We start from the raw sequence: 15,418 nt of genomic DNA, 5'->3' as shown, positions 1-15,418 counted from the left end.
GCAAAACTGTTAAACCAACAATAATAGGTTATTGAACAAATAGAGATACCAAAATCAAGGGGTTCAAAAAAGGCAGCAGCAATTCTAGGTGTAAAAAGTGTTAGCTTGATAGCCACAAACTGACTCTATTACTTTTTATGGTGTACTTGCTGTGATGCATGGCTCACTAGGAACCTGGAAGGACAGAGGAAGCAGCATGCTGTGTTCTGGAGATGCCTGCCAAGTTGCAGGCCAACCATGGAGATTGTACTGAAACACTGGTAAAATTTCAAACAATTATTGCTGGCCTGTTATAGAGGACGGGGCAGCATGAGTAGGATCTACAGTGATTTTCTGATGAGTGTGTCATACAACTGTGGAAGTTGAAGCATTGACCATGCAGTGAGTGTAGTAGCTTGCAAATCAACAGCTAAAGAGATCACTTTTCTGCCGTTTCTTTCTTGTGGAAATGTTCTTATTTATTTAATCATAAGTTATTATGCTGGTAACTCACTCCAACTTAGAAAAATTATGTTTCATTGTACTCTTGAGTTTCATTTTTTGTTTGTAGAGAACTGTCCCATTGAAATAGACACAATATGTAGGAAGAAGGATAGAGGGAATACATCTCACTGAACTTCTGCCTTGGTATTTACACCACAGATAGTCACCTAAGGTTTCCTTTACACCAGTGGAGAGAAATAAAATTTTTGTGTATAATCCATTTGTTCCATGTTAGACATGTTTTTTGTTTTGCATGTTTGTTAAACATGTTCCACGTTTTGCAAGTCAAATTGTACTCAGCAAATTTGTATTTACTTTCACAGCCTGTGAAAAGAGTCTAGAAAACTGGCTGAGATGAATGCTACTAGAACAACACTTGGGGTGGGAGCACTTCTGTCACTGAACTTACATCCTTGATTTCTTTCTCTTATGTCTAGATAGTCATAGTATACAATTCCACCGGTGTAGTATTTTAGCTCCTAAAAGTTTATATTAGTTTATCCAGATAACATCTTTTTCAGTAAGTATTGTTTCAGAGAAGAGCTGAGGCATAGACTGAGGGGGAAGTTGGAAATGTCTGGATCTCAGATTCAAAGCAAAGGCATGTGTTGAAACTTTTCTTCTGCAAATTGCCCTCTTGTACCTCAATCTAGTCTCACATACAAGGCAGAATCTCACCTGTTTTCCTACAATCCTTGAGATACCACATGATAAATATTACCTCACATTCAGCAGCACAACGTGGAATTGGCTAGAGAGTCTATTACAGTTGGTGAATTCCCTAGGGGCTTTTATTCTTTTCGGTGTGTAAGGAAGCAACAGAAGCCTACAGAGCTGTAGTGTATATATAGACATGTATGTACTTGGCCTGGTTTATGTGATTGAAGAAACCTTCTGCCATACCGTACCTTCCTATTTTCTCTGTTGCAAAGATCCTGAATGTATAATAGAGAATTATATGGTTTCTAGAGGATATTTGCTCCTGCTATCTAAGAAATACCAGACATGACATACTTTAGAAAGGAGTAGCACATTTCTGAAGCACATGGGATCCTTTTTCTTACAGCTTGCTTTGGTTGTTACCATCCAGCTATTGACTCTATGAAAGCTCACACCATGCATGCACCACCTCCGTCCCTGCGCAGGGCTCACTGCTTGTAGATTGGCTGTGGCAGTTCTTTTCAACATCTATCTTACTCTCTTCACACTTTGGACAGGAAGCAAGCTGCTAGGCCAAAGAATCTTTGGGTATGTATGAGGATATGGTGTAGCTGTGCATATACTATAGGTCTGGGTCTGTGACAGAAGAGGGACCATACGTGTACACCACGTTTGCTAAACATTCTTCAGCTTCTCCTAACCAGAGCAGGCTTTGTGAAGAGGTGTGTGAAAAGGAGCAGGTGACAGCTTTCATTGTTCTGCCTTAACATGAGCAGCAAAAGCAAAAACTAGGCCTGTGGATTTCCCACTCTTCAGCTACAGATCCCATGATTCTTATGAAGAACACATAGGACATTACTTTTCCCATATCTTCACAGTTTTGGCTGTTCCCTCCACTACTTCTACCCAGATAAGAGGAATAAGAATTCAAAAACGTGAGGAAAGATTTACCCCTCATTTTTTTTTAATGAGGAACATAGGATTTGAGGATGAAGTACAGGAAATCCCATATGGCATAGGATTTCTGGCAGCTTTTGGTAACATTTTACCAGTTGTGGAAGAAATTTTTATTACAAGATGAATTATGTGGTTTTCCACTATAATTTCCATTCAGTTTTGTGTGGCAGGACACAATTCATATGTGCTGACCCTGCTTTGACTTGTACTGTGTTTAAAAATAAATAAATAAATAAACAAATATTCAACTTCCTTGTGCTCAGAGGATAACTTCTTCCTTTTCTCTTTTTCCTTTCACAGCTTTTGAAGGAAATTATTGGCCCGAGTTTTTTCTTCAAAAACAGAAAGAATCTCTGCAGAGAAGTAAGTGCCTGACCTGGTATTTAATGTTCATGTTGCAACTATGAGTAACAACTCCATTCAGCATCAATTCCATATTGCAGAAGACACTGTACAAAATACATAATAAAAATAAGTCCTTGCCTCAAGGAGCATATGTTTTAAATTATTAGTTTCAGAAATTCTGAATGAACAGTTTGCCTATAAAAAGATGGTAAAATAGTTGTCTCACTCTGGTAAATTTTACAATAATTGGAAAGTGCTTTAGTGTGCCATGCTGAGGTTTTGAAGCCTAAGGATAGAAACTGTGAGCAGTTTAGTAGCCTTCCACATTTATAAATTTGCTATTGAGGTTATTTGTGTGATCTCTTTGATTTTCATTCCTGCAGATTACTGCCTAATATTATCTAAGAATTTAGGAAATAGATTCTTTTGATGCTGCAAAATCCAGGAAATGAAATAAAACTGATTCTCCATATAGGCTAGGTCTATGAGATTATTTTAAAGATTGTAGGTTAAAATAAATTTATGTGCAAGTGAAAGATCAGAATACAGCATAGTTCTTCCTCACCTTTATAGCCAGCAGCCAGTGCAGAGCCTGAGCGTGGACAGATCTCTCCTTCAACATCCAGCTGAGTCAGTTGAAGCTGTTGTTGCCACAGTTCTGGTAGTTTCCCAGAAGTTTTCTCTTAACTCTTAAGAATGCTTCTGTGCATGCACCCAAATCTGTGAAGGAAAATTAACTCCAGCCACCTACTTACTGTAAATTTGTACTATTCCTTCTGAGTCTAAGAAATACAAAAGATAGTAAGATACTACTATCTTGCATAAAAATGTGTGCCATGCCAGAGCACAAAATAATTAGCATATTACAGCTTTAAAGTACTAAACGTATTAGCTATCAATCAGAAGTACTGTTAGAAAGGCGAATATCATCAAAATGTTAACTCCTAATCAGCAGTGATTGTGGTATTTTCTGTTACAAAGAGATTTCACTTTGGTTCAAATGGAGGCTGGACAAGTATTTGGAAGCCAGAGTACAAGGCGGGTAAGCAGACAAATCCCAACAGCCTCACAAAAACCTCTGAGTTGAAAATAACTGTAGACAGAGAGTATCTGGGGAAGTATATGTGCTTGACCTGATGGTACTTTTCTGTGGACAGCCTCTTACTGATCGCTGCTGGAAATAAAATACCAAGCTATATCAACACTTGGTCGCAACCAGTACAACTTTTCACATGTTCTTTTCTGAAGAAATGTGAGGCAGTGACTTTTCAATTTAAATTTTATTCATTAAACATTTAGTTTTCCACATCCATGACAAGAATGAATAAATGACATCATGCTAGCATGATATACTGTATTTTACAGGATGTGCTGCTCCTCTGCTAGGAAGGGATACAGAATGTTATAATCCTTCTGAAAACACACAATTTTCACTAGATCTTTTCTAAAATAAATATGGATATCAGCCCCAGTATTCTGAACAGTTTTTCTATCATATTCTATTTACAGGCATTCTTCCTAGTAATCCATAATCTTAATGTTTTACATTAAAATACTGTGCTTTACTATTGCATGCTGTTAAAAAGCATCTCTGTGTACTCCAAAAGTTGCTGTATTTCAGTGGTTGACAATGAAATTCTTAATCTAGCTTGGGGAAAATGCAGAGGTGTAGAACAAAAAGAATTATATAAAATGCAAATATATTATTATCAGAAGCATTTCTTTAGGCAGAAGTAGCAGACAGTGGCTTGAGTTAGGTGAATTCTCATTCAGCATAAGCACAGAAAAGTTGAATGAAGTTCATCCTAAAGGTAAAAAATAACTGAGTACTTGTGATCAACCAAAAAACATATTCAGCAACTCATCTCTGTCTTCTGTCTGTTCTTACAAGAGGAACAGTAAGGCATGGATATACATAAATTAGCAGCAAATTTCTAGATATCACTTAATAAAAACTGAACTCAAAAGACAAATATATAATCTAGTTTTAAACTTTCTTGAGTTATTGACATTCCCATTTGTTATTTTTCTCTGATAAGATTTAAATAAAAACAAATACACTGAAGGTACTCCTATATTTATAGAAGGGGGCACCTATTGCACTTGGACTATTGTGCAACCCCAGGTAATCATTCCTTTGCACACTGTAAAAAAGCTGGGGTTTGCTGGTCATTATCACTTAAGCATAATATATTAAACTAGCTGGAATTGGGCATGAAGGATCAATGATAACAATTAGCCAATTCCTATTTTCCAGTCAGACATTCTAGACAGCACAGTAGTATGGAAGAGGAGTACTTTTTGCCAACAGGTAACAGCTTATTGGGAAACAGTATTTGCTACATGACCTGAATAAAAACAGTAGCATTCTGTAGTCATTTGATCACTCTCTAAGAGTGAAAAAATATTTTACCTTTAAAGCAGTGAATATAAATTGCAGGTGGACTTTGCTAAACTTACCTGATACTTTGTGCTTCTAAGATATATTCTAAGATGCCTGAGCTTCATATAACTGCATAAGGAAAAATAATTAAAAAATGAAAAGTAACAATCTGAGTCTGGAAATACATAACCAAGGACATGATTTTACTTACTGCAGTAGTTCTATCAACTTCAGAGGGACTGTTCAAATGATTTAAGTAGGTATAGAAATATCTAACATCAAGTGCTGGAGTTGTATCTCTTTAAATATGATTCATTTCAACCTCCTCAAATATGTCCATTCAGATGAAAAGTGATTACTTTTTAAAAATGAAAACAGATTAAAACATTTCATATATTTACAAAGCTGGCTGGAACTTTGTCACACAAACACAGAGCCAAAAAGTGAGGAAGTTTGGCTTTGAAGACTGTCTTTGGATATATAATGGCCATAGATAGCTTCATAAATGTTGTGACTGAGATGTTAAAGGTCTGTCCAGTAGCAAGCTGTCGCCTTTGCAAACAGATCGAGCAGACTCAGATAAGAAAGTAAAACTTTATATTACCCACAAAAGAGATGGAAGGGTGTTCCCCAAGCTAGGAAGCTAGGGAGCTCTCCTCTGCTTACAGTAAATAAGAATATTGCTCTGACTCCAGCAATTGTTTCACTTCCTGACTTGAGATAAAATTTTGAGGCTAGGATGTTGTTTACGTAATTAATCTGAGTAGAAACTTACTAGCTTTTCCTGCTATTTACATTTGAAATGACAATCAGAATGAGTAAATATGCTATTAGGAGACCTAAATCCATTTTTCTCTTTTACCTTTGTAGTTTTGAACAAGGATTCCTGTTCTACCTGGGGTGGAGGGCATTTTTCAACCTTTGATAAATACCAGTATGACTTCACTGGGACCTGCAACTATATCTTTGCAACTGTATGTGATGAAACCAGCCCAGATTTCAACATTCAGTTCCGCCGTGGGCTGGACAAAAAAATTGTGAGGATCATTATTGAGCTGGGACCTTCTGTTGTCATTGTTGAGAAAGGCAACATTTCTGTCAGGAGTGTTGGGTAAGATTCTGCAATGAATGGGGAAAAACTGTTTAAAGAAGGCAAGGAGTTGTATAGCAGTTGCACTAAAGAAGACTACTTTGTATCAAAAATGAATTAACAAATTATGGAACTTAGGACACCCAACTGGACTCCACTCCCATTTCTCCCCATCAAGCATTCACACTCTCTAGATAAGTATTTCATTTGCATGTATTTGAATCAAGCTTAGAGTACATCTGTGTGGGCAGAGGGATAAACTAACCTTCTCAGAACAAAACAAGTTCTCACATTGAAACTGCAGTCTCCTAGATAGTCTGCTTATACTTATCTCTACTACAAGCACAGATGAAACAGCTTATACCCTTTAGTAGATATTGGTGGAAATTCCTGTGTTCTGCTTAGACTTCATTTGATTTGAGACTTAGATAACTCTGAACCCTCTGTGCTAAAGATAACACATATATAGGGTACAAGAGAAACTTTGAACTATACAACCAACAGAGAAATTTTGCAGTGGCTTACAAGGAAGTCCTTGTGTATGAGATCACTGACTGTTCACATTGTTCCAAGGATTACTAAGTCAAGAAAAGAGGTTTTTTACTGAGGCATTACACTGAAGTGAACCTTTGGGTTCTGCTTCATTCATTTTTCTAGACAAATTGCTTCCATACAAGAAAATTTCTCCAGGGAAGTTTTCAGCATTTTTATCAGATAGGCAGTGTTGAATTTTTGTCTGTGAGTACATGAGGATATGGAAAATAATTGACTGTGGATTGTCTGTCTCTTAGTATACTTACCTGGGTACAATAACCACCATGACAAAAAGACAACTTGCAGCTATACCTTAATTTAGCAAAGTGTATTTAGAAAAACTTCCTTTATTAGTTTATGTTCCAGGAAAACTATATAAATCTATGGGCCTAACCCAATGATCTGCATTTTAAATTTTTGTCTTACATTCACATGAAAAAATGCCATGACTGACCTGGCCTAGTGTTGCACATAGCCCTGCTTCAGGTGGAAGGCTGGCCTAGGCAACTTCAGAAGGTCCCTTCCAACCAACTTTTCTGTGGTTGTATCACATACTTACTGAGTACTTAGCAACATATATTTGTTCTTTAATGTTGTAAGTTTGTAGCATTAGAATTCAGCTGCAAGGATGAAAACCTAATTCTGCTACAACATTCCCGTTAAAGGTTTCTCTAATCTTGTCAATTTTCAGTCTTAGCAATAATTCCTATATTAACAGGCTGTAGTCCATAGAAGCTCTTCAGGATAATCAACAATAGTTCTACCACACAAACTGTATTGTTACAAGTTCTTGAACGATATAACTATACCCTAATAAAATCAAACCAAGTGAAGATGCCAAGTCCTGTGCAAACATTTTCACTAGTATAATCGGTATGCAACCATCCTCTGGTGATTCTTCTACGAAACTGCTGACATTGATTTTCAATCAACAGAAATTTTAATGCATCTTGATATACTACCGTTACAAAGGAGAAAAATTCTATTTCATGTTGCTGCAAGTACTCAGATTGTATGTGTATTATATCTAAAAAAGATAACTAATACCTGCATAATATTGGTATGAGGAGGTCAGTTTCTCTTCTCACCTTATTACAGTGTCGTTACATTGCCTTACACCAGCAACGGAATTCAAATAGCACCGTATGGACGCAACATCCGTCTGGTGGCCAAGCTGATGGAGATGGAGCTAGTTGTCATGTGGAACAATGATGACTATCTCATGGTTAGTAAAATGTTCTCATAAAGCAGAAGAAAATTCTCACTGACTTACTGGAATGACAGGATCTCTTTAGATATAATAGGTGCTGTTTGCATGTGTTTACTATTTGAATATTTATTCTTTTCCTGCTTCATCCATTCCTCTTGAAATAAAAAGCTTTGCTTTTTATACCTGCATGTTCCTTTCACTTCCAGCATTGGTAGTAACTAAAGTCACCAATGTTGAGATTTGTGGATGCTTTCACAGACTTTAAACTTTGCTCAGGCTGTTCCAGCAGCTACAATATTTTGCTAAAGGGATGTTGAAGTTTTTTAAGTTGTGTAGAATTTAATAGTGTATGTCATAGTTTTGTCATTTCTACTGTCCTTCCCCTGGACATCTTTTGGTTTCAAACATATGGTGCTCCTACCAGCTCCTTTGTTTCTTTCATTTTTCTGAATCTTTTCATGTATTCCCTCTAAAATCCCTGATATGTTTTAGAGAAGAGGATATATTTTCTCAGTGTGACCTGTGATATTAATACCATAAAAGACACTGCATTCTAAATTGGTAGGTTTGCTAAAACAGGGAGATTGTTATGTAATAAATTGTCTGGGAGTTTTACCAGCATTACTGTCACACCTATAACAGGAAATGTTACTGTGATGGATACCAACTATATACTACGTAGTCAGATCATTTACTCTGACCTAAGGTTTTCATAATAATTCATTTATTGTAGCCAGTAGTCATATTACCACTTTATTCTCCAGAGCAATAGATAATTGAATAAACTTCTTCTGAAAACAGATTTTCTTCCTGTAACCTTCAATTTCTTAACAGAACAAACCTGAAATCCATGCTCTGACAGCAAATATATGAGTAAGGAAACAGCATAATTTCTTTTCTATTTTTTCTGGATCCTTAGAATATTATCCCCTCTCTGAATTCTGTGCAAATGTCTTAGAATATAATTATTTTATTAAATCGAAAAATCACAACAATCGCTATTTGCCTATTGGGAAAAGAAGTTACTGCTTCCAAAACTTTTCCTCCAATCAAGTCGCTGACATTAATGGAAGGATCATCTTTAATTGGATTCTTGACCTGAATTTGTTTGAGAAATGTAATACTGTATGGATAATTTTACTTAGGGTCATCCTTTTAAATGTTTTGGTTTATTTTATTTTAGGTTTTGACTGAAAAAAAATATATGGGGAAAACCTGTGGAATGTGTGGAAATTATGATGGTTATGAATTGAATGAATTTGAGAGTGAAGGTAAGATCTAAGGACAGGTCAGACAGAAGGAGAAGTAGTTAATCTGAGTCAAGGTGGAAATGTAATACTGTACTAACATTGCTCTGACAGCTCACTCAGTTTCAGAACTGAGTAAAGCACTTCCATAGGTCACTTACATACCTATCATACGATTATGCTACACATTATTATTTGCTATAATAACAATAATATTGCGAGTTCCCCAGAGAAGTGATAAGAACTCTCTTATATTTTAGAAACAGATAGTTTCTTAGGTAGTACTAATACTTTAGGTACTAAGGATCACAGTCTCTCTCACATAACTTTCAGAACAGTCTAAGTTCATAGCAAGGCACAGTGAGGGAAATGATTACGTTAGGCAAAAGCAAGATTGAGGCTATAATAAAAAGAACATAGCAGACAAGGACATCAACAAGTAGTGTGTCCCAATAAGGGTGAAACTTTAGAACAAACTAGTTGGTGCTGAGGACTTGACATGTGTACTATATGTGGTTTGGGGGATTCACTTTAGAGTCACTCTAATCTGGTCTGTTGAATTAATGCCCATTAACAGTTGGAGCTCGTTACGTGTGCTCTTGGAGCACATCTTCCGGCTTGGTTTCATCTTAAAGGAACTCTGTTTGCCAAGACCACTACACAACAGAAATCAAATTGTACGGAGTGGGGATGTTTGGAAGATTTGCTTTAAAAGTACACCGCTAATCTGCACTACAGTGCTAGTGTGGAGACATTAAATTGCACAGTAAACTAATCTCAGATCAACACAGCCAGATGCAGTTTTCTATACACATCACAGAAGAGAGTTCTAAAAAGTATACAATATTTTTGGGGTTGTGATGAGTTTAAACTCACATGTAGGGGAAAATATAAGAATGGGAGAAGAGGAGAAAAGGCATGAATTAGCAGCTGTCAAAAGATAACATCTGGCAGAAAAACAGTAGCAGCTGGTATCATGTAAGGTAGTAGATGTAATAGATTAGGAAATAGCTCAGAGAAATTATCAAGGTGATAAAACTATGCTTTACTGAACAAGCTCCAAGTGAAGGGCAAAAGAGGTAGTTGTTATCATCAGGAAGACTAATTAGTAGGACCTTTCACAGTTAAAGAGTAGAATCTGAGTTTTGCTGCATCACAGCAACAATTAAACACATCCATGTGGGCTTTTTCCTGACAAATTATAACCCTTCAATTTACAGGTAGCTTGCTGGATACATATAAATTTGCTGCGTTACAAAAAATGGATGATCCGTCAGAGATCTGCCTGTCTGAGGAAATACCAATTTCCACCGTTCCTCACAAAAAATATGTAAGAAAGATCTTCTTGGCTTTTCTGCATGATTTTTGGGTTTTCAGCATGACACTTAACAGAGGTGTAAAGAAAGGAAGAAAGAAACCAACAACAGAGAGGCAGTGGTTTCATAAAACTGACTTCCATAAAAATGGATAAAGTCAAAATTTGTATAGCATGATATGAGAAAGAAAACGAGTTCTTTGCATTAAAATATGTTTTGAAAAACACCTGTGGGCGTTTTTTATATAAACCTACCAGCATTTAGCTCACAGCTTTCTGAAATTTCATGCAGGTCATCACAGGAAATTCATGGAAACCAGTGAGGTTTTAAAGAACTTTTTATTGAACAACTAGAGAACTGACATAAGATGTACAGGCTTGAAGACATTCAACAATGCTTTAAACGTATTGCCAGATAACAGCATTCATAACAGGGCCAATCACTATCAACTGTTATCACTTCCAGTCCTAGATGAAAAGAAAATCAACATACTTGAAACATGATGCATCCATTTAACTATGGTTGAAAGAGGAAGCTTGGTAGGAGCAAAGAACAAAAGGGCTTCTATTTCAAACATTTTGCAGATACAGGAATCAAATCCTACTTAGGACAATCCTGTTAAATTGTTTCACCAGGGAAACTCAAATTTTGCATTCCCTCACAGATTTTACAGAATCACAGAATGGTTTAGCTTGGACGAGATCTCTTCAGATCATGTAGTTCAACCCCTCTGCTCAAGCAGGGTCAGCTAGAGCAGGTTAACCAGGCCAATGTCCTAGTAGGTTTTGAGTATCTCCTGGGTGAATCTTCCAGGTTGAGGAGATGGAAACGCCATCATTTCTGTCAGCAACCTGTTCTTTTTTTTTTACCTAGGAGGCCATAAAGGTCATAAAGCCACCATATGCTTAGTGGCAACTACTCATTGCTATCCACTAAAAAAAGCATTTGTCTTTATATAGAATGATCATACTCTTTAATTCCATTTGCACTTCCTGACAAGAATATGATCTTACTTTGCGATTCTCGGGTACTTATTTGTATACAGTATATAGGTTACTGGTAATTACAGAATGCCTGTTTTCCCTTTTCCCTTGAAATAGGAGATTTTTCTCCTTTTTTCCTTAATAGTTTCATCTTATTTTTCTAGTAACCTGAGGATCTCTTAGTTTGAAAATAGAAACCATTCCTCTGACTAAAAAGTTTAGCTTTCATCCCACAGAGGAAGAGCCAGCTAGAATCCTTCTGAGATTCTCCTTTTCCCAGAATAGAAAAAAACAGAGAAACATTAGTTTTGTAGCATCTCTTTAACAAGAGCAGGAATAAAGAAAATGAGTTTCTGTGCATCCTGTGAGGAAGATACTGTTCTGAAGAAGGTTGTAAGTACTGCTTGTATTCGCTCTGAAAAATTACTTTGATCTGGTGGAGAACTCTCGGCTGGGAGGTTTAACCATTTTACATTGTTTTCTCTTTGAGACCTTATCCTGCAGTAGGCAACACTATGGGCAATGCAATACAAACATATCAAATGTTTGCTCAAAGGGGAATGAATATTGCCATCTTCACATCAGCGATGTTTGTCCTGGAACTGAATCTCCATGAGACAACAGACACCCTGCCCGTAATGTTCTCAGACATTTTAGGGGGATTGATGGTACTGAAAGAATTACTTAATTTTTAACTTAATGAGAAGTGGAACTAATTCAAGATATCAAGACCCTTCTATTACAATTAATTTATATACCCTTCTATTCATGAATTTCTCATGCATTTTAAGTCAAATACATATTACTAAACTGTAGGGGGAAAAGCAAACGAACCAACAGGAAGATTATAACTAGCAGTGATATTCTATTGTGGTTTTCACATGGGGAAACACTAGTAGGAATAATTTTCTTTCTCTTTTTATTTAGGCCATGATCTGCTCTCAGCTACTTAACTTGGTGTCACCCACCTGCAGTGTGCCAAAGGATGGGTTTGTCATTCGTTGCCAGATTGATATGCAGGACTGCAGTGAGCCAGGACAAAACAACTGCACTTGCTCTACGCTGTCAGAGTATTCAAGGCAATGTGCTATGTCCCACCAAATGGTGTTCAACTGGAGAACTGAAAACTTCTGCTGTAAGTTCAAATGCCTTATTCATAGGAGATTGTACTTAACCTTGCTATATCTTATATAGAGGGAGAGCAATGATTAACTGGAATTTAAATCAACTGATAGAAAATTCTCTACTGTCCTGAATCACATGAATTATTTCCTTAAGAAAACAACAGTGGTCTTTGGTAAAGCATTCAGCAGGAGAGCACAGAAACCTCAAAGGAGAAGGAGGAAGCATGAAATGTAGCTGCTACATCTAGATCAGCGACCACAAAAGAGGGAAATATCCATCAAGTGATTTATTGTACTTAGCAAATTAGCCAGTGAAGAGAGAGAACATTTAAATGGCCTCTGAAGTCTTTGAACCTTTTTGCTAACTGTTGCCATAGCCCCATTTATTCAGAGGAGATTACATTAGTCCATTTTCAGATACCCAACCTTCTTAATTACAACTACTGATTGGAAACAAACAGGAAGCAAATCTTCCATTACTCTCCAAGCTGTACATGATTAGACATACATTTTTCCAAGTGCCTGTTTTTTATCAAAGTTCTGATTCATTTTTTGCATTCTTTTTGAATCTACCTGAAATTTCAATCTATAGTCAGTGTTATGTAGCAGAATTCATTGTTTTGTAAGAGAACATGCTGACCATAAAAATGTCAAAATTAATTTAAATTGATATTGTTATTTCTAAATCAACTCACATATTAAATTACCAGAGATGCAACTCATGTAAAAAAATTAGCTTTCAAAATTATCTTGCTTCATTTGATATTGTCCTTCAGAAGCATATCATTTAATTATATTTTTATTTATCATTTATATGAATATATGGTCATGGGTAGCAAATTAGTAAAATTAATTGCTTTAACACAAATATATTTCTCCTTATCCCTTGATTCTTATTCTGTTTCAAAAATCTTTAAGACTGCTGCCATTTAGATTTTAGCATAAGAATTGTGAAATCCCAGTTGAAGTCGTTTTTTAACTTGCCATAGTTTATCGTTTCACCATTGTTACTTATGAAGCCTTGCATCATTTTGCTCTCCCTTGTATCTGGTGCTGTATTCTTCTATTCTCCTCTTGATCTTCACATACTGGTGCTACTCTTCATTTTTTGTTTTGTGTTTAACATTGCATTTTCTTGCATTCTTTCTTCATACTTACTGAAAATATTCCTGACTAAGGTCCATCACTATCCACAGTACTGTGAAATGCACTTCTTCTAAAATAATTTTTCCCTTCCTCTTCTCCAAGGTTATCCATCGTACATAAACTGGTAACCCATTTTATTCTTTGGTTGGTCTGCAATTGGTTTTAATCCTTCAAAACTGTAAACTCCTCATGACATCTTATAAATTCAGAAAAATATTAGCTTCATCTTTAACTACCTCTGTTTCCCTACCTCACTTTTACTATTTCAGATAAGGAAAAATCTCTGCTTGAATTTATCACATCATAAAACATGTTCTGATTTCCATATATTAGAATGGCTAGGTAGCTGCATTCTGAGAAACAGATAATGTCTGAGAAGCAGGAATTATACAGAACATCAAGAGTTATATTCTTTAACTCCTTCAAGTAATACAGAAAATCTGATTTGTGGTAGTTTGTTAGGCTGCAAGATAGCCTGTTTGCCATTCTTCAAGCTTCTGAAAGGAGTTTCTAATAAATAGGGCACGAAAAATGAATAAAAGCTAGAGTGAATATGATGGTGATGATGAATACTCAGATGAAGAATTGAGTATGGAGGCAGGATAAGAGAACGTTAGTGCCAGAAATCACAAGGTCTTCTCCATCCTAGATAGTTGATGAGAGATTCTTCTATGTCTAAACTTCAAAAATCCTAACACTTTCACTGTTTCTTGCAGCTGTGGGAAAATGTTCTGCTAACCAAATCTATGAGGAATGTGGTTCTCCATGTATTAAAACCTGTTCCAACCCAGAGTACAGCTGTTCCAGTCACTGTACTTATGGTTGCTTTTGTCCAGAAGGTATCATTTCTGTATTCATCATATCCTAAATGACCCATACAAATGTTTTTGGCATATATCCAGTCAAGTGGAATAGCCTTCTTAATAATGAACTAGCAGTGCATTTCAGGGCATTGTGCTGTTAGAACTGCCATTTCTCGGGTAACACAGTATAACTGGAGTCTTGAAAGACTTATGGTCCTTAAAGATCCTTGGTCACTATTTGCAAGAACAGAGTTGTGAAAGCATTTTCCTCACAAGACCGTGATACATGATGGGATAATTATATGCTGCCTGCTTAAAGTACTAGAATATAGATTGAGTAAGCTTAATTAATTTCCTATCCCAAACAGGTATCTAGCCTTTCAGGGCACCAGCAAGAGGTAGCATACCTCAGAGAAGTTCTGTAATATTATGGGCATTTTGTAAAATCCCTTTAAAATAGTTCAAGATGAACTTCCTACAAAAATTGTAATTATGACTATCATTTGCATCGTTTCTTGACATTTCAGAACTGAAATATCCTCCAAGGTTACTGTGATGATTGTATTTACATTAATATCATTACCATTTTATAGTAGTCAAAAGTAATGTGTTGTGAGCTACATATTTAAAAGTAGACTTCATACTCTAGGAAACAGAATGTATCCATTCTTCAAAATACCCAACTTCATTAGAGTGCCATAGCAAAAAAAAAAAACAAAACCTGAACAAATAACATTCAAGCTTACTGTTATTTCAAATTAAGTTCAAATTTTAAATGAAGACAATTGTCTGCACTTTCATATAACCAAGTAGCCAAATGCTGTTATCACTTGTAAAGAGTTAGTTTTGTTTTAATTAAGAGAAAATGTTCTGCACGTTATATCTCTAAGAATGTGCACTAGCCATGCAAGAATAGCATTCTCAAGCTAATTTTGGAAGGCATTCAACCTGTTATAGCTTTAGTGCTAAGTAGCGATATGGAAAAGTATTTATTTTGTTTATCTTCTTCGGCAGGAACTGTTCTTGATGACATCTCAAAGAATCGAACATGTGTTCACATTAATCAGTGTCCATGTACACTGAATGGGAAAACATATGCTCCTGGTGAGACAATGAAAGCAGCATGTAGGACCTGGT

General features: G+C 36.1%; 1 protein-coding gene across 1 annotated transcript in view; it reads left to right on the top strand.

Annotated features, from left to right (window-relative positions):
• Window positions 1-5,698: 5,698 nt before the first annotated feature.
• Window positions 5,699-15,418, top strand: part of MUC6 (mucin 6, oligomeric mucus/gel-forming) — a gene marked incomplete at its 5' end in the record, with an annotated part of 30,060 nt that continues 20,340 nt past the window's right edge. The window contains 7 exons of the mRNA XM_010294310.1: window positions 5,699-5,939; window positions 7,551-7,677; window positions 8,846-8,933; window positions 10,130-10,239; window positions 12,136-12,343; window positions 14,195-14,317; window positions 15,296-15,416. Coding sequence (XP_010292612.1) covers window positions 5,699-5,939; window positions 7,551-7,677; window positions 8,846-8,933; window positions 10,130-10,239; window positions 12,136-12,343; window positions 14,195-14,317; window positions 15,296-15,416 — 1,018 coding nt within the window. The remainder of the gene's footprint in view (window positions 5,940-7,550; window positions 7,678-8,845; window positions 8,934-10,129; window positions 10,240-12,135; window positions 12,344-14,194; window positions 14,318-15,295; window positions 15,417-15,418) is intronic.

The sequence above is a fragment of the Phaethon lepturus genome, unplaced genomic scaffold (genome assembly GCF_000687285.1).
Source record: "Phaethon lepturus isolate BGI_N335 unplaced genomic scaffold, ASM68728v1 scaffold3869, whole genome shotgun sequence".
Taxonomy (NCBI): domain Eukaryota; kingdom Metazoa; phylum Chordata; class Aves; order Phaethontiformes; family Phaethontidae; genus Phaethon; species Phaethon lepturus.
This window is presented reverse-complemented; position numbering and strand designations above follow the sequence as displayed.